Here is an 18,246-nt window from a genome sequence, read left to right as displayed (position 1 = left end):
ATTCCCTGTCTGAATTTTAAACACAGTTCCTCCTTTTACTTTAAAAGTGGGTAGGTCATGAATCTAAGCAGAGTGAGCATCCTCTCTCTTGGGAAAGAATTGCCTGTCAGAGGGGGGGTTGATTTCCAGGTTTTGTATAATGAATGAACATTAAATGTTACTAAAAAAGCAACTAGTACTCCTTCATTGTACAATATGTCCTCCACTTCAAAGATCCATTATAACGTTTCCAAAGGCAAAATTAATACTGGATTCATCAGACTTAATATTTTTATATACTAGTAAAATCCTCTGTAAATTTAAAAGCAGTTACTAGGAAGGAAGCCATAATTTGCTCATTGTTAGCCAATTCTTTTATCTTTTATACTGATGAACTTTTAATACTTGACACCAATTGCATTTCCTCATTACTTGGCTAAATCAATGTTTTCAATGGGAGCTGGACACTATGCAGGACAGACTCGCTGTCGCACTCACTTCACTGCAGGGTGCAGAATATTGTTTTACAAGCAGACCGGGGAGCTTGTTCAGACGTCACTGACTGGGCTGGACACAAGGGTGTGAATGATGACTGCTCAAAGCCATATTCTGGTTAGCCATTTAGACCTTATGTGTGATGTACAGTGGGATGTGACTGAGACCTTTAACACACAAATCCAACTGTTCGTCGTTTAATCACTGAGGAGGAAGGTGCTGCAAGGAGCATAATTAAAAATTGGATATTTAACCACCCCTGTAATTCAACCAATGGCAGCATTTATGGGAATCTCTCAGTGTAAGTGAAGGTTAATACAAGAACATCCATTGTTTTATTGAACCCACTAAGGAAGGGTAAAAGAATTTATTTTCTCTGGGTTTTAATTGACATTTTCAAATAAAGATCTTATGGCGTTTTTGGTATCCCTTCATCTTGATGCTAGTTTGGGTGTTACTTTTACAGGCAACTGGATTCCTTTAAAGTTTAAGTGCTACATAAGAAGTTTAAGCAGAAGCTGTAAATCATTTCTCAGTTCAGGTGTCTAAAGACTCTTACCAGCCTCTCCAGCCAGGTGGCATGGGAAGTGGTGGTTTCCCCTAGAAGTGTGGGCAGCCCATCATTTTTTCTTTCAGCATGAAGGGAGGAGACCTTGTGATAGCATGTTCAGGAGAGGGGATGCTGAAGGAATGTCTGTGCTACAGGGGCTACCCTGGCAGAGCTACAGTGCTGTAGCCATACTGACATAACCTGTGGTGTAAAGGCAGCCTAGGGTGACTGAAGGGGTTTTCTGTCAGTGTAGGAATGCCACCTCTCCAAGCAATGGCAGCCAAGTTGATGGAAGCATTCTTCTATTGATCTAGTTGCATCTACACTGGAAGTTAATATAGCATAGCTACATTGCTCAGTGTATCTTTCAAATCCCTGAGCAACATAACTATGTTGACCTGAATTTTAAATGTAGATCGGCCTGAGACATAGCAGGCCAATGTATTAGAGGATCCAGGCCTTCTTAATCCACCCCAATGCAATCCTTGTCTCATGTTTCAGAGGAATTTGGAAACAGTCTAACAGTTTAACCTTCCCTTGTTTCTTCTTTTATTTCCTAATGCTAAATACAGATACAAGAAAGCCTTGGTGTTTGTATTCACCTGAAAAAATAAACTTCCCTTCTCTCTGAAACATGGAGAGAGAAACAGATTTTCAGTCTACACAAGGCAAGCTCAATAAGACCAAGGCACCACCTTGCTCACTTCCTCCTGCATTTCTTCTCCCATCAGATTTCCAGCATGTAGTGATGTTTTAGACTTACTGAATCTGCCCCATGCAAATTTAGGTAGACTACAAATGACCCATGGAGCCCTTATTGGACCTATTCCATAAAAAGCCATTTGCCTCCTGGATGACCTTGAGCAAGTAACTTCAGTTTGCTATGCCTCAGTTTCTCCATTTATAAAATCAGGACAATGATACTCTCTACTTTGTAAAATGCTTTGAAATCTAGTGATGAAAAGAGCTTTGTATTATTTATTATTATACAATTCCTGGAAGACAAACTACTGTAAACTTATTGGGGAAAAGCGGTGCCGACAATTCGCATGATTTTACTGTGAGTTTTGTGATATTTGTTGTGGGTATGGTGTTTTCTGTTTTGGTTTTGGGTTTTTTTTAAGCACTGGTTTCTGGAGTTATGGGATTATATGAGAATTTCAGCTTTTCTTTCTTTTACTTAAAAAAAAAATATTCTAGCCTAATTGTAGTTCTGGTGGAATGCTTGAAAACTTGGCCTTGTGGACTTCAGGCGCAAGGAAAATTTAAAAAAACAACCCAAAATGTATTATTTTTTACATTTAATGAGTTTTAAGCCAATCTCATAATTTTGGGAGTCCTAACTCATGATTTTTTATGTTGGGGGTTGGTGATACTGAAAAAGAACTCTGAGAAGTGCTTACAGTTATTTGTATAACTTTTGCTTACAAATGTGTTCCATTTTATCTCCGTGTATTTTGTGTGTGTGTGTCTGTCTCTGTTATTGTCCTTACCTATTAGCAAAAGATGGTGATTGACTGCAGGGCTTGATCACATTACACCACAGTGGCATAGCAGGAATAGGCTGTCGGAGCAGATTGTGAAGGATGTGGGATAGGAAATAGTTCCAAGAGGGAATCCTGGGAGTTGTAGTCTTGGAAACTGGGATAAATTCTACATCAGGGGAGAAGTAGGACTACAATCCCAGAAGACTTTGAGCATTTCTGGGGAAGGCCACGACTTCCTGAAAGGCTGAGAAAAAGGAAAAATAGGTACACCAGCCGCTCCTTAGTGTTTGCAAATAACGAGTTGCGTGCGTAGTAAGCGGGTATGTGTGATTAGCAGTGTTGTCGCTTTTCAGGCGTTTACCTATAATGTTTTTAAGCCTTTTCTATTCAGGATCGGGTGGATTTCAGTGTTTATAGCTAATGAAAAACCAGGATTGCATATCTGCAGGTGGTAGAGAAGCAGAATTGTAGTGATGATCCCTTTTTATTTATACCTTTATAGCATGAAATGAGAGCTTAGTTGCCTAGATTTCCTGACAGAACTGGGCTCTTTCCGTATTACTGGGTGTTCATGTTCAAACGTAATAAAAATGCGGTGGGGGGGGAAGGGGTTAATAATCAGACTGAAGTTGTTTTGATGATGATTATGTCCTGATTCACATTCTAACCCACGCAGTGCTGCCATTTGTAGGGGTTGGTCGTAGGCTGTTTAACAACAGTTCCTTCATCTTTTCATTAGTCACAAGAGGCACTTGCTTTTGCTGTTTGTATACTCTGAAATATGCTCGACTTTAGCCTGGGCTCTCGGTACTGCCATATTGCAAGATTCTAGGTTTCCTACTCTTGTTGACTTTTAGTTTGTAGCATAAATTGTTTTGGTAAATGAGATTATATCTCAAAAAGAAAAGGAGTACTTGTGGCACCTTAGAGACTAACCAATTTATAAGCTTTCGTAAGCTACAGCTCACTTCATCGGATGCATTCAGTGAGCTGTAGCTCACGAAAGCTTATGCTCAAATAGCCACTGAATGAATGCATCCAATGAAGTGAGCTGTAGCTCACGAAAGCTCATGCTCAAATAAATTTATTAGTCTCTAAGGTGCCACAAATACTCCTTTTCTTTTTGCGAATACAGACTAACACAGCTGCTACTCTGAAACCTGAGATTATATCTGTGATTGTTAAATATCACCACTATAATATATTCTAGCATTCACGGAAAGGTCTCTGGGTTAGTGAATTAGTGTGCTTGCTGTATTTTTAACCATAGCTCAATGCAATTTTTGGATCAATTAGCATAATAATTACACTTGACACAATCTTTTGAAAATGTTGTTGTAGATTATTCCTGTAACCCACTAATTGGAGGCCTCTGTCTATAAATCTGTGATCTGCGTTATATTACTCTTCTTTAGATGTGATTTGTTTATAACCTTTTGCAAAAATTGGGGCTGGGTAGTTGTATCTTTTCCTCTTTTAGCAATTCTGTGGTTGCATAGGCAGAATTTATTCTACCCTCTAAAGAACGTGCAGACTTCCTGGGTGAATGAATGAATACGGAGCTAGGACTTGGGACTAGAGTGGGTTATAGATTCATTGAATAATGTATCTGATAAAAATGCTATTAAACATTCACCCACCTTGAGAGCTTACCAAATAATGTTCCGATTAATGCTTTCTTCAGTAAATATAAGCTCTGAATAATTTTATCCATTGTTTAATCAGTTCTACAGGGGATGTTCTGCTCCAAAATATCCTTAAAATATGAGCTAAGAGAAAATCTCTGTTCTATGTAGTGGTATTAAGGCTTATGACTTCTGTGTGTCAGACATAAAGGATGCCTTTGATCCCACAGTATAGCAGGTCTGCCATTCTGTCTGATAGGATGCAGTACTATGCGTACACACTAGCTAGTACATTTCATGTTCCTCTTCCTCACAATTTAAAACTAGTTCTTGAGCAGCTGGGGTGCATAGCTGTTCAAGTCCCACAGTTGTTCCTCATTGTTGAGCACAGGTGCTGCCTAGCTCACATATTGGCTAGTGAGGCTAGAACTCAAGATCTTAAACTCCTGGAAGAGAAGTCTCTACCATTTAGGGTAAAGCTGAATGTTCTGTAACTGTTAGTAGTATTGTACCCACCTGTGCCCACAGGCTAAGCCAATACTGGAGTAAGGGACTGTTGTGTGTTTGACGTAGTTCATCCACTGACAGCGAATCATGTACGCTTTCAAAGCACTATGTAAGTGTCACTATTATGAGCTTTTTATTGGTGCGGACTCCATTATAGCTACCTATACATGCCTTTGTCACCTCCAGATTGGATCACTGCTCTACTTAGAGTGATGCTTGAAGATTACTTAGAAACTCGAGCGAGTACAGATGCAACTACCCACCTGCTCAGAGGTTTTTTTTCTTTCATGGGGTTTAATAGATAGTTTCCATAGGTTGCACTGGCTTCTGGTACTTTTCTCTGGAACATGGTGATTTTGATCTACGTGTCCCTTTATAGTTTGGGTCATACATACCCTTAGTATTTGTTTCTCTCCTCGTGTGTGCGTGTTTGTTGGTTTGGGGGGGGGGGGTTGTGTGTGTTTTTAACGTGGCACTTGAAATCAAATGGGAAACTGGAGCTGATAGTCTATGGATTTCTGATTCTCTTGGAGCATGATGAAAGCAAGTTCATAGTAGAGGGCCTTAGCCTCTGAAATTCACTTTCTCTTTTAGTTCAATAATACTTAACTTTGGGGACCATAACAGAACACTGCTAGGTCTCTCGGCTTACCCAGACATTTTAATAGAGGGAATCTTTATTTTCCTGTATGTGAGTGAGGTCTGTTGGATTCTGCATGGATGGCAAGGAAGGGGTTTCTTTGGTTTTGTTGAAGGAGATTGCCCAAGTTCTTACAGTAAGCTGTTGTGCATCTGCCTAGGGGCTGCTTAATAGGCACAGTTTATATCTGCAAAAATAAATAAATAAACATCCCCTTTAGACTCAGCTACTAAGGTGACATAGTCACAAACACTTGCAGGTCTCAGAGTGGTAGCCGTGTTAGTCTGTGTCAGCAGAAAGAACGAGGAGTACTTGTGGCACCGTAGAGACTAACAATTTTATTTAGTCCATGAGAGCTTATGCGCAAATAAATTTGTTAGTCTCTACGGTGCCACAAGTCCTCCTCGTTCTACTTGCAGGTCTGACATTCTATCCAATAGAGCAGTGGTTCTAAGCACTGATCAGCAGAGCTCTTTTGAGAACCAAGAAATTGGGGGAGCAGGGCACTGAGGATGGGGGTAAGGAAAGTCCGTGAGAGGATCTTTCTCTTCCGTTGTAGTCTGTGGAATGAAAAAGTTGGAGAACCTCCAGAGTTGAGGACAGTAGTTGCACTTACACGCTAGCCAATACATTCTACCTGCTCTCCTAAAAAATCAGTTCTCCTTCCTCTTCCTACTTCGTTTATGCCCTTTCACCCAGAGAAATTCCATTGGTTTGGAGGAGGGAGAAATCCCCACAAGTATGACAAAGTTGTGTGTCTTCTTTAAGATTTCTGTTGTCCTCAATGACTCTCACCCTGACTGGTTAAATTCAAATTGGTAACCAAAAGCTGAAATAACAACTTTAAATGGTATTTATCACTAGGAATGTAGACTCAGGGATCTGAATATCTCTGTGACAGCATCTGGGAACTTCCCCAGCAACAGAGGCCTCTTCTGCTGAGGCACCCTGATGTCAGGAAGGGGATTAAATAGCCTTGGCACAAAGAGCTAGAGGGGCAGAGGCATAGGTGGTCCTGTAGGGAAAAACTCTAGGAGTGGAGAAAGCTTAGGCTGAATGTTATATTCTGTTATTTTATTTAAGTTAACAATAAAGACAAACCCCAGAAAAATGGTTTGCACTCTAAGCCGTGTGTTGGAGAATGGTTGGCTCTTCCCTGCTTGCAGCCATTTCAGAATTTCTGTTTTAATGCTGCACCTGGAATTACATGAAAGAAAACATGCAATTGACATTTTCCTCATAATGTTCTCTTTCCTAGATTCAAGAGTACGTATTTTCTGCTCCCAAGAGTTGCCAGGGTTTCTCCTTATTTGAATACACCTTTTGGTGAGTATGTATTATCTGTCCTTATGCAAGCAGCTCACCTCTGAGCAATATTAGCAATTGAAGCCACATCCTGCCTAGCAATATTTGCTACCTAGGGCAAACTGCCACTGTCTGTGTGATTAGAGATAACTGCCTGACCCCACAAAGTGGAGGAGAGAAGTGAAGTCTTTAGTAACCAGCGAAAGAAAAGTGCTATTTCCTTATCTCAGAGTGGTTTGACCTTACCTCCATGAAGAGGAAAAAGACTCAACCTCTACACCAGGGATCTCAAACTCAGTTTACCTTAGGGCCAGTGCCAGTCCGCAAATCCTCCCAGCGGGCCAATAATGTCACTCATGCCGCCCAGGACCCCCCTCCCCAAACTCCACCCCCTCAAACTCCTCCCCCCCACCTGCCTAAGGCTCTGGGAGGGAGTTTGGGTGGGGGAGGAGGTCTGGGGTAGGGGATTGGGGTTCAGGATACAGGCTCTGGGAGGGAGTTTGGATGCAGAAGGGGTGAGAGGTTGGGCTCTGGGAGGGAGTTTGGCTGGGGGTGGGGGAGGGGGTCTGCAGGCTCTGGGAGGGAGTTTGGATGCTGGGTGCAGGCTCTGGATTGGGGTGAGGTTTCAGGAGGGGTGCAGGCTCTGGGAGGGAGTTTGGGGGCGGGAGGGGGTGCAGGAGGGGTTGAGGGGTGCAGGCTCTGGGCTAGAGTTTGGGTGTAGGCTCTGGGCTGGGGCAAGGGTTCGGGGTGCAGGCTCTGGGAGGAAGTGCGGAGGGCTGGGGTGTAGGCTCTGGGAGGGAGTTTGGGGGCGGGAGCGGTTGTGGAGGGAGGGCGTGCAGGATCTGGGAGGGAGTTTGGGGGTTGGGGGAGGTATGGGGTGGGGGTTCAGGCTCTGGGAATGGTTCGAGGGGTGCGGCGCTTACCTGGGTCTTCAAGGCGCGGCAGCCTGGGGTGCTTCCGCACGCTGCTGCCCCCAGGCACCACCCCCGCAGCTTCCCATTGGCTGCAGGGGTGCTCAGGGCGGAGGCAGGACACAGAGGCACAGTCCCGCCCCGGGGCCACAGGGTGGGGCTGGCAGACACGGGAAGCGAGCAGGCAGAAGCCGCTCAGCTCCACTGTGCTGCCAGTGGTGGGAGGGGCCCCAGGCCATTGTAAATCGCCCGGGAGAAGCACGGGGGGGAGCACTTGCGGGCGGCAGGCAGGGCCAAGGGGGAGACCCAGCCCCAGAATTGCTGGAGCCCCACGGGTCACATTGGGGAGGTTCTCAGGCCGCAGATGGCCCACAGGCCAGGAGTTTGAGACCCCTGCTCTATTCAATATATACACTGCTTTCCCTGCCATTATTTGTGTAATGATGTGCATATTGATGCTAGAGCCAGTCTGAGAACCCAGGTACCTCGATTTCTGCACCTGTTCTAAACACAAGACCATCTTTCTTCCCATTTCACTTCCCTATCACTGGAGAACCAGAAGATGCTGAGTAATGCAGTTCGGGAAAGTCTGGGTAGGTCACTCGGTGACAGTAAAGTCTCTAGAGTTGTCACTAGTCTTTGTCCTGCCTGAATATTTGATCACGTGAAGAATAAAATCATTTTTATTCTAGATTTTTTTTTTTTTCTGTGTTAAGGCTTTTGAATAAGTGGTGTAGCGTTCGTGACAAGTTGCAGATTGACAATCCTGGAGACCTCTTCCCTAACTGCAGAGCTGTAGCACGTGACGGATGCTAGTCCTGTTGCTCATTGCATTGCTGACAGATGCTCAGATACTGTTTTGAGGAATGCAGGATAAAACTCTGAAGAACAGAATGGCAAGTTTCAGCTTCTGCACACAGTACAGGAGGGACCACTCATAGAGATGGAGAGGATGGTTGACGCTCAGTGCCCATTTAATAAGGAGAACTTGTATGGCTCCATGGAGCCCAAAGCTCATGTTTAGCAGTGCATAGCAACACTACCACTTAGAACAGGAAGGTGGGAGGGAAGGTACTGGATTCAGCTGAAATCACAAGAAGCTAAAGTGTAGTTACCTCAATTGAAAAATTGGTCAGCATATTTTAGCTAACAACCTTGCACATGTGAATGGTGGTGGGGGAGCCTAAATTACAACAAATGGTCAGGTCCTCAGTTTTACATCTCATCCGAAAGACAGGTCAGTCTTTGTCTTTTCTGCTGCAATGGACAATGAGGATACTGCTCAACGCTCTCTGTTCTCTGGGATTTGGAGAGCCTCAGACTCCCTTATGTGTCAAACTAAGCAGTGCTAGGTCCTGGCCTAGGTGAAGCTGCTCCCTGTGTTAATCTCTAAGGGCCTGTCCCAGCTCCCATTGAAGTGAGTCGAAGTTTTCCATGGATTTTAGTGGGAGCTGGATCAACTCCTTTTTAGAGAAGGTTTTACAATGAGGATTAGGCAGGGAGGCCTGAAGGACATATGAGTGGATAGTCGTGGGGTAATTGGGAGAGAGTTTACAAGTACTTCTCTCCCTACACCACTCCCATGATGACATGGGCAGCCAGTTAGTTACCTCTGATGCCATACTATCCCACGTTTCTGAACCTATTCCCTATCTAGCCCCTCCTTCAGCTGCCAAACTCCTCCTGTTCCCTTTTTCCACCACCTGCAATAACAATAGGAAAGGTATTTTGTAGCTACATCAGAATTTGTCACCCTTGGCATCTATCTAGTCTAGGTGATGGCTTTTCCTAGAGTCCATCCCCATAGCATATAGCATCCATCACCATAGTATCTGAATGCTGGTTTACAGGCAAAACAGGTCCTTACAGAACCTTTCCTGTTTGTGTGTTGTGTCATCATGGCCACAACAGATTTGGAAATAACTACTGTGCCACTGTTTCCTTTAACATCATCATTAGCATACGGCTAGAAACATGAATGTATAAGAGGTTGTTTACTACAGGTGTGTTCTCTGTGGTGTCCACAAGTAGCTGCAATTTGTACTAAAGTGGCATGTGAAGCATGTATCCTTCAAAGAGGTTGTGAGCTAGTTCTCAAAACATTTCTCAGGAACCTTGATATAATTTGTATATTCCTAATTCTTGCACACCAGGAAGATGATGTTAAAACACAATTTCATAATTAAGTGCTTCATGTTATAGCACTGGTATCCTGTTTATCATCTGCATTTCCACTAATCCCAAGCGTTGACAGCATAGCAAATCCTCTCTCTTCATTTAAACATAGTGGATTGGCTGAAGAGATGGTTTATGAATCTGGAGAGGAGAGAAGGAGTACTGTATTGTGCTGGACGGTATGGCTATACCATTCCCTCACAATGCCAGCTCTTTTGCGATTAGAAAAATGTACCCAGCTATCCAAATAAACCCGACAAAGTCTCTGTTACTCCTTCATGAGCTCACAATAGGACCAGATATATCCTCTCTCCCTTTGTTCCTTGTCTCTGAGTTCCTCTGGATTTGGATATGCACTTATCAAATACAAATATTTAAAGTTCACACAGGAAGCATGTAAACACCATGCAGAACTACGATATAAAATGAGTCTAAAAGAAAACCAGCCCAAATACACAACCATACAATATTAAAGCAAGTCTGGAGCAAGACAAATCCAATAACCACCAGGGAAACCATACCACAAAATATGTCAATTCTCTCTACTGAACTCCCACCTCGCAGGGTCCCAGAGCCCAGGCAACAGACTGAGCCCAGAAGTCTACACAACAATGAAACAGCCCAAGCCTGAATCAGGCCAGCCGCGAGTGTCTAAGCTGATCTAAGGCCCCACTGGTGTAGGAAGTAGGTACGGTTGGGTAGAAAGGGATAGCTGGTGTGCAAAAGAAGAAAAAAGAGGAGGCACTCAAAAAACAGTAATAGGCCAGCCAATATAAATAGACCTTGTAGTACAGCCTAAAGGCAGCCAAAAACAGACTGGAGACTGATGTCCTCTGTCCACGTATCAGGTACAGCAGACAGAGTTACCCATGCTGTCCCAGCCCTCACTAGAACTGCGCACATAATTACATAGAACTGGCATAATTACATCTACCAGTATTCTATGGAAAAACTAGATACCTGAGGATCCAAGGGTCTCTGAGGATGCTGAGAGGTGACCTGACCTCTCTGTCCTCATATGTTTTCTTTCCCTGCTTCCTAAGACCCTTAACTGCTTTTACAGTTTCTGTTATCGCAAAGGTATCTGTGGACAAAGTGGGTTAGCAGTTGACCTCTGAAAGTGATAAATCTTGAACTTGTTCTGATCTCTTCTGGCAGGGAGATCCGTAGCCAGTGGTCCCACTGCTGAGAATGCCCTTCCACCAGGGGACTTGTGTCTTATCACAGCTGCCTGACAGATATGCCATTCTCGAGCTTGTGTCTGTTTTTGCTTTAGTGTTTAAGCCGCAAGACACAACATTTGATCTCGTATTAAAGCTAAAATTACCTCCCAAATTTAGAGGTGTAAATTTTCTATTATTTCTTGGCGTCTTATATGCATTGATGTGGCTCTAAACATTTAGATTGAGGCATATGTTAAGTAAACTGTGGTACAGAAAAAGGGGCACCTTTGGGCTGTTTTACTTATGGGATAGTCCTGTTAACTCCCATCAGAGTGCTCCTCTGAGTAAGACGAGGAGGGTGTGGCCTACCCTCAGCTAGGTGTGCAGTATATAAATGTTGCCTTTATGGTAAGTGAGGGTATGTTTACACAGCAACTAGACACCCGCGACTGGCCTTTGCCAGCTGACTCGGGCTCACGGGGTTTGGGCTGCGGGACTGTTTCGGTGCTGTGTAAACTTCTGGGCTCAGTCCCGGGCTCTAGGACCCTGTGTGCTAAGAGTTCAGTACAGAGAGAATTGACATTTATAACTTTTTAACAAGCAACTCTAATTGCTTTTTTTGTACTTTACTATAAAACAAAAATACCACAGACAAAAGACTCACTTTTTTTTGCATCTGGTTAATGTGTTTGTATCTGCCTCAAATATTTGGTAGGAAGGTAACAAGTAATTGTATCGTGTGTGTGTGTGGTGTTCAAAACCTCACTTTTTAAAAAAGTAAGTTTAGATTATAATTGAGGGGTTAGTTAACATTTTATAGAATTTTAACACTTGGAGTAGTGAAGAGCAGTTTATTATTATTTCACATATCCTCTTGCTATGTAAGGTATTTATAGTTATGTAGCACTGTATAAGTGTGCATAGTGCAACATTTTCAAAAGTGTGTAAGTGACTTAGGAGTCTAAGTCCTATTGATTTTCAGTGAGGCAGGCCTACATTTTCAAGTGTCTACTGTTTTTTGGGTGCCAAACTGGAAACACCTTAAGAGGTAGGTGCTTAGCACTTTCCGGATATCGGTATCCTTAAGGTGTCTCAGATTAAGCACCCAAAAACTGAGGACCCCAAATTGCCTGGTCACTTTTTGCAAATGTGATTCTAAAGCACTGCTGAAAATGTTACCCTACACCCCGTCCCTAGGAGTTTACACACTAAAATCGGATGACAAACCCTGATAGGGAGGGGGATAATGATGATATTCAGAAGGAAAGGGTTATCACCGTTTGGCAACACAGCTCTCCACCAGACCTGGCACATAGAAGCAGAAGAGTTGTCTGATTTACGGAGTTCTTGTTTGTTTGTTTGTTTGTTTGTTTATTCAGAGGGTTAGCACTCAGCCGCAGAGGAAGTGAGTTTTAAGAAAGGAATGTTAATCGTTTGTCCTTAAAGCTTGACAGTTACTGACAGTAACTTATCAAAGGCTGAATCTCCATTTTCTTGCTCTTTGTGTCAATGCTTAGGCCTGTGCAAAGTGTGTGTAAAAAGCTACTGGTCCAAATGGCAGTGTTTTACACCTGCTTTGCACTCATTTTACACTAGTGTAAACGATTCCACATGGTGCGTGGCTGTGGAGAAGTGGTCCTGAGATTTGCTTTTCTGCTATGTTAAAATGTTCCTTTTAAGACTCTTCCCTTCTGAACCCATCTCTTTTCATCACAGGGAGTGTTTTCTGTGGGCCAACATGGGCTGCCGGGATGTTCATGCAGCGACAGTACTGGCCTTCCTCAGTGGAACAGCCTCGGTAGCCGGACTTTTTGCTGCAGTTTTACTTCCTAACTGGAGACTGATGAGACTGCACACATTCAACAAAAATGAAAAGAATCTGACAGTTTATACTGGACTCTGGATTAAGTGTGCGCGCTTTGATGGAAGCAGAGACTGTGTGATATATGACACAGAGTGGTACACAGCAGTCGATCAGCTGGATTTACGGGTTCTCCAATTTGCGATCCCCTGTAGTATGCTAACTGCTGTCTCCGCTCTGCTGCTCTGTTTGATCGGCATGTGTAACACGGCCTTTGTGTCAAATGTACCAAACATCAAACTTGCTAAATGTCTTGTAAATAGTCCAGGCTGCCACCTTGTGGCTGGTCTGTTGTTTCTACTTGCATGTGCCATTTGTCTCACACCATCAATCTGGGTAATTTTTTATAACAACTACCTGAACAAAAAATATGAGCCAGTTTTTACCTTTGATATTTCAGTGTATATTACCATTGCCAGTGCAGGAGGCCTGTTTTTCACTTCAGTTCTGTTATTTATCTGGTATTGTGCATGCAAAACCTTACCGTCCCCATTCTGGCAGCCTCTCTATTCCCATGCCTCCAGCATGCACAGCTATGCCTCCCAGCCCTATTCTGCACGATCTCGGCTCTCTGCCATTGAAATTGACATTCCTGTTGTAACACACGCTTCTTAAAGAAAACAAAATGTGTTTCAAAACCCAAACGTTTATTCTGGCTCAAACCTTAGAAATTGAAGGCCTGATTCTCTGCTGCTTTGGCCCATGTTTAATTATTAACACCTGAGCAAAGTGGGTGTAATATAGTCCCAAATCAGATTGTATAAGGTTGAAGACCATAGAGAATTGGGTCCACAATATTTTTAAGTCTTACTTTTTAATGTATTTCTGACCAATCTCTTCTTTGAATTTACTCCTGGAAAATATTGACTGCTGCTAATGCTGTAATGACATGCTATTGATCAAAAATAATTTTTACAGAGACCTTCTTGCACATCCACTCCTCCTCCTGCTTATTCAGACCAAAGGTGTTTTGAACGTCTTTACTGATTTGATGAGCTATTCCTATGTCCTGATCCTGCAATAAGAACCAGATAGGTAGACCCATTCCACCGTGCATTGCCCTACTAAAGACAATGGGGCTTTTTGTGGAGTGCAGTTCCCATTACAGGATGGCACACTCTGAAGAATACGATGCGCTAGTTAGAGCAGGAAGATGAGTAGAAAATAGACTACAAAACTTTGCATGTATTTTGGGATGTGATCTCTGAAAACAGTATTTGACAAACTAATTAAGTCTTGTTACAACGTTCTTTGTTTTCCACTGTGCATAAATAAAACCCATCTGCTTATGAACTTCAAATGCAGCATTAGTGTCAAATTACCCTTTAATCTCAAAGGAAAAATCAGAGATTTAATAAAAAAAAGTTTAACTAATAGTTCTCAGTCCTATTGCAATGGCCTGGGCTAAATCTCAGAGGTTGGGATTTTTTCCCTGATCATCTTCAGTGCATTTTCATTCCATTCAGTGGATTTTGGGAAATTATGAATCTCATCAGATTTTTCCATTTTATGATTTATTTAAAAATACCACTTGTAATTCAAACGTTGTGGTTTAAAACTTGAATATTGTATTTTAAGGGGCGTTGTCATCAAGTAGAACAAGCCTAAAGTGAAAACTGCTTTAGCATCATTCTGTTCTGGAGCGGAATGTCCTCCAGATTTCAAATGTATTGAATAAACCTTGAACAATTTTACAGAATATAAAAACACTGTTTGCTGTATTATAAACAGGCTGTCAACATGCCTCTTTGGGAAGCAGATTGTAACCAGATGGGGAAAGAGTCCTCATTCTGGATGTCTTATGTATATATTAATGAAAACAAACGTGTGTATTTTCAAAGACGATGTTAATGGGAATTTTTTTTTAAGCAGTGGTTGTTGGGCTTTTCAGGCTGTATCTTATTTATTTACAGATAAGGATTTCACCTTTCCAGCCCTTGACTTCAAGATCTCTCCCCTATTTAATTGTTTTTTAGACCCAAGTTGGTTTCTAGCTCCCTTTGAAGAGAAGTTTCCATCCCCCTAAAATGAAGTCCCTAGTCATCCGAAAGCTTCATAAGTAGATATATAAACTAAGATTTTTCAAAGATTAAGTGATTATAAGCCCGTAATTTGAGACACATTAAAGGACCCTGATATTTCATAAATTGCTAGCGCACACCCTCTGAAAAATCAAAGTTTCTCAGGTTGCGCACTGAAAATTACTAGTCACACCTGAAAATCCTGGCCTGACGCTGAAGTGTAATATTCTCAGTACAGATACATTTCTGGCTCACTGTGTTTCTGATCGCTTCAAATCCTTTCGTGTTTGAAATGTGGTTCCAGTCTGAAAAGTGACTCTGTTAGCGGCACTGTGGAGTTTATTGTGTATTTGTGACTCATTAACTCCATAACAAATTTGCTCCGTTCGCAGTTTAAAAATGAAAAAAATATTGTTTCTGATTCCTTGCCCTGTAAACACAAGCTGGGATCTGTGAGAGTCAAGCTGGGATCTTTCCTTCTCCATGTATTAGCACTAGTAATAAATATTCCACAGGGCAAATGGTGCCCTCCCAGGATTTTTATTTCCGTTGTTAGTGTGTTTAGACCCCAGACTAAGTTTGCAGAGCAGGGAGTTAGAAAATATGTGGTCTTACATTCAACCAGAGCACATTTTATATGGCATCATAAAACACATGAACTCTATGGGGCCATTCCTACACAGTTATTTTTAGAGTGGATCTATGCTTTATGGTCATTTTCATTGTCTTGGTACAGATAATTGTAATATTTGTTTCTGCTATGCATGCTGTTACCTACTTAGTCTGGGTCACTAAAGCAAAGGAAACACTGGGTGGAGGTCCATCCCCAGGCCTTATTCTGAATGATCTGAGTTTGCCAGTAAACATTCCTCAGCCATGGCCAGTGTCTCTTCTGCTCCTAGATCCTGAACCTGCAAGGTGCCGAACCCTCTGGAGTGATGCTCAGTGCCTGCAACTCCCATTGACTTGACAAGGAAATGAGGGTGCCCAGCTTCTCTACATGCTCAGCACCTTATAAGACTCTGGGCTCTTCTTCTGTAAAGAGGATTTTCAGTTGAAAGCAAATGCATCTGGTGTTGTGTTCCATATAGGTATATTTTTAAATTGGTGGATTTTCTGGTATTTTGGCAGCTGTTTTGCTTTTTGACTTTGATTTTTCTGCTCTAAAGGCCTTATTAGCATAAATTGCTGTTAAGCTGATAAAGCCTTGCTCTGGAAATTGTACCTCTCTAAAACTTTGAGATGGGCCTTAACTCTGATGCTTGTGAATCCCAAAGTTTCTGGGTTTCAATTCAGGACATCTCTGTTAAAGATATTATATTTCATCATGTATAGTTCATAAACACACTGCACGGTTATATCTACTAAGGAGTGTTAATGTGAGTTGCAAAATATGTCCCAAGTGAAAATGATTTTGAGTGCTGTGCTGTATCTCTCTTTGTTTATGAAAATCTTGTATTTTTCCAAGTAGAATTCCAGTCTGACTTTCAGTAATGTTTAATTATGGTGCGGGTTCTTTTTATGTAAAACAGAAAATATGTATTTTTAATAAAATGTGTTTTACATACAGATGTGGTTTCTTTTTAGATATTTTTTTTTATACAGAAAAAAAATTAAAATTGCACCATGCATGTTAAAATACAAAACGTATTTACGTGATCTTCCACTGGTCATTGACTTTGCCAGAAAATCTTTGAACTTCTTTAATCAACTCCAAATGCATTACATCTAATGCATTCCTCAGATCCACTAATTTTGTAATTCTGTCCAAAAAAAAATCCTGCCTTTTATAAATTCCTTCTGACTATTGTTGACTCTGTCACCAACCAAAAGCTTGATATTTATTAATATTTCCCTATGATTTTAAACAGAAAATTAAACTAAAAGAAATAATAGGCAGGCGACAACTGACTTGGGATACCAGGAATATTTCCTCATTGGAATGGCCTCAGTAGCAGGAATTTTTGCCACAGCTTTATTGGAGATAAATGTGACTGTACACAATCATGGTGCTTTCTGGGGTTGCTTGTTCTGATTGATTCAGATGTGTAATACACAGACATCAGTTAAAGAAAAAAGGCCCAGTCATCAGATTAATTCCCCATCTTTCCGTCCTGCCTAGAGCTTGTGGGGGGCTGTCACCAGATCTACCTGACCTCTTCCTATGTCTTTCTGGTAGCTCCCTATCTTCTAGCAGCTATCTCTGATTTTTCTCAGCTTCCAGTGTGAACAGGGCCAATTGTTGAGCCTGTGGCATCTCGCTTGTGGCCCAGGGCCCATTGTGGTGACTGGGAAACTGGAATTAATGGATGGTGCTGCAAATTGAGCAGGACATAGCAAGCTTGGGCACCCAGAGCTTCTGGGATTGCTGTTATTCCTAGCCTGCCAGTTAGGTTGGTAGCTGCAGCTGAGCAGCTAGCTGGGCTGATAGCTACTCTTACATGAGTTACTGCTGGGCCATCAATTTTGTAATTCCTTCTGGCACATTAGTCCCAGTTACCTGATAGCCAACATGGCCCCTGAAGTATAACAAGACACCATAGTATCTTACTGGGCTAAGGAAATGTGGGACACAGGAGAACCAATAATCCTGATGGCTGAAGCATAATCTGCCTGTCACGTCCTACAAGACAAGGCTAAGGACGATGATTGTATTGAGGACTCCGTGCTGCATCATCTGATGGCTCCCCTAAGAGCTGCTAGTCTGAGCATTTATCAAAGTAATATCAGGGACTAGACCTCATGGTTTTCACACAAATGAAGTCAAAATCCCATTTTTAGTGCCAGGTGTAGCTGGGCCTCAGTTCCTATCAGTAACCGCCAGGGCCTTTTTGCCTTTATCAAAAGGAAAACAACTCCGAGAGGTTTAATTTATCAGGCTGTTGATAACATCAGAACAAAGATAGTCTGATGCAGAATGCCTCTGAGCTAGCTGGACAAACAGACCAAACCATCTATAACCTACTAAGTAAAACCTGCAGCCCCAGGATTAGTTCACAGGTCACACATGTAGATTCCCTGAGCTCCCTTTTGAGAGCTTGTTTCCATAGGGACTGCCTTCTCATTCTAAGGGCCTGTGTTAGCAATACTGCGGCATACCTGCCTTTGTTATAGAGTGACTCACATTCCCAACAGAATTCTAATCTTCTCTCACAAATTTTCTATGCTATGCAAGGAAGTCTCCTGGGTCTTACCTTCCGCACATCTCTCCAATGCCTGGATTTGTTACCAGATAGTAACAATATCTCAGCTGATGCTTTCTCATTTTATTAGGGAAACTGGTATTTGGGGTGTATCAGAGGCATGAGGATCCCCAGAAGTTTGTGTGCTGCCTGTCCCAGACACCACCAAGTATTACTGGGTCTGCTTTGATATTATCATAAGCGGGTGTGAGATGTTTCCTGTTTGCAGGGTGTGCCAAAGGCACTTTTCACTGCTTCTGTGCTGGTGGTGCAAACTACTTCCAGAGCTACGTGTTCTAGTTCCTTGTATTTGGTTTTACTTTTTGTAACCCTCGGCTGTAGCAA

At 42.3% G+C, this 18,246-nt stretch overlaps 1 protein-coding gene across 1 annotated transcript; it reads left to right on the top strand.

The window, feature by feature from the left end:
- Nucleotides 1–549: 549 nt before the first annotated feature.
- On the top strand, nt 550–16,288 carry CLDN12 (claudin 12). Its single transcript, XM_048838101.2, is given in 5 exon segments — nt 550–643; nt 646–775; nt 6,542–6,588; nt 6,591–6,609; nt 12,554–16,288. Coding segments are annotated over 5 exon segments (1,035 nt in total). The 5' UTR covers nt 550–564; the 3' UTR covers nt 13,314–16,288.
- The last annotated feature ends 1,958 nt before the right edge of the window (nt 16,289–18,246 follow it).

Source organism: Caretta caretta, chromosome 2 (genome assembly GCF_965140235.1).
Source record: "Caretta caretta isolate rCarCar2 chromosome 2, rCarCar1.hap1, whole genome shotgun sequence".
In the NCBI taxonomy this organism is placed as follows: Eukaryota; Metazoa; Chordata; order Testudines; family Cheloniidae; genus Caretta; species Caretta caretta.
The sequence above is the reverse complement of the archived record's forward strand: the minus strand, read 5'-3'. Positions and strand labels throughout refer to the sequence as shown.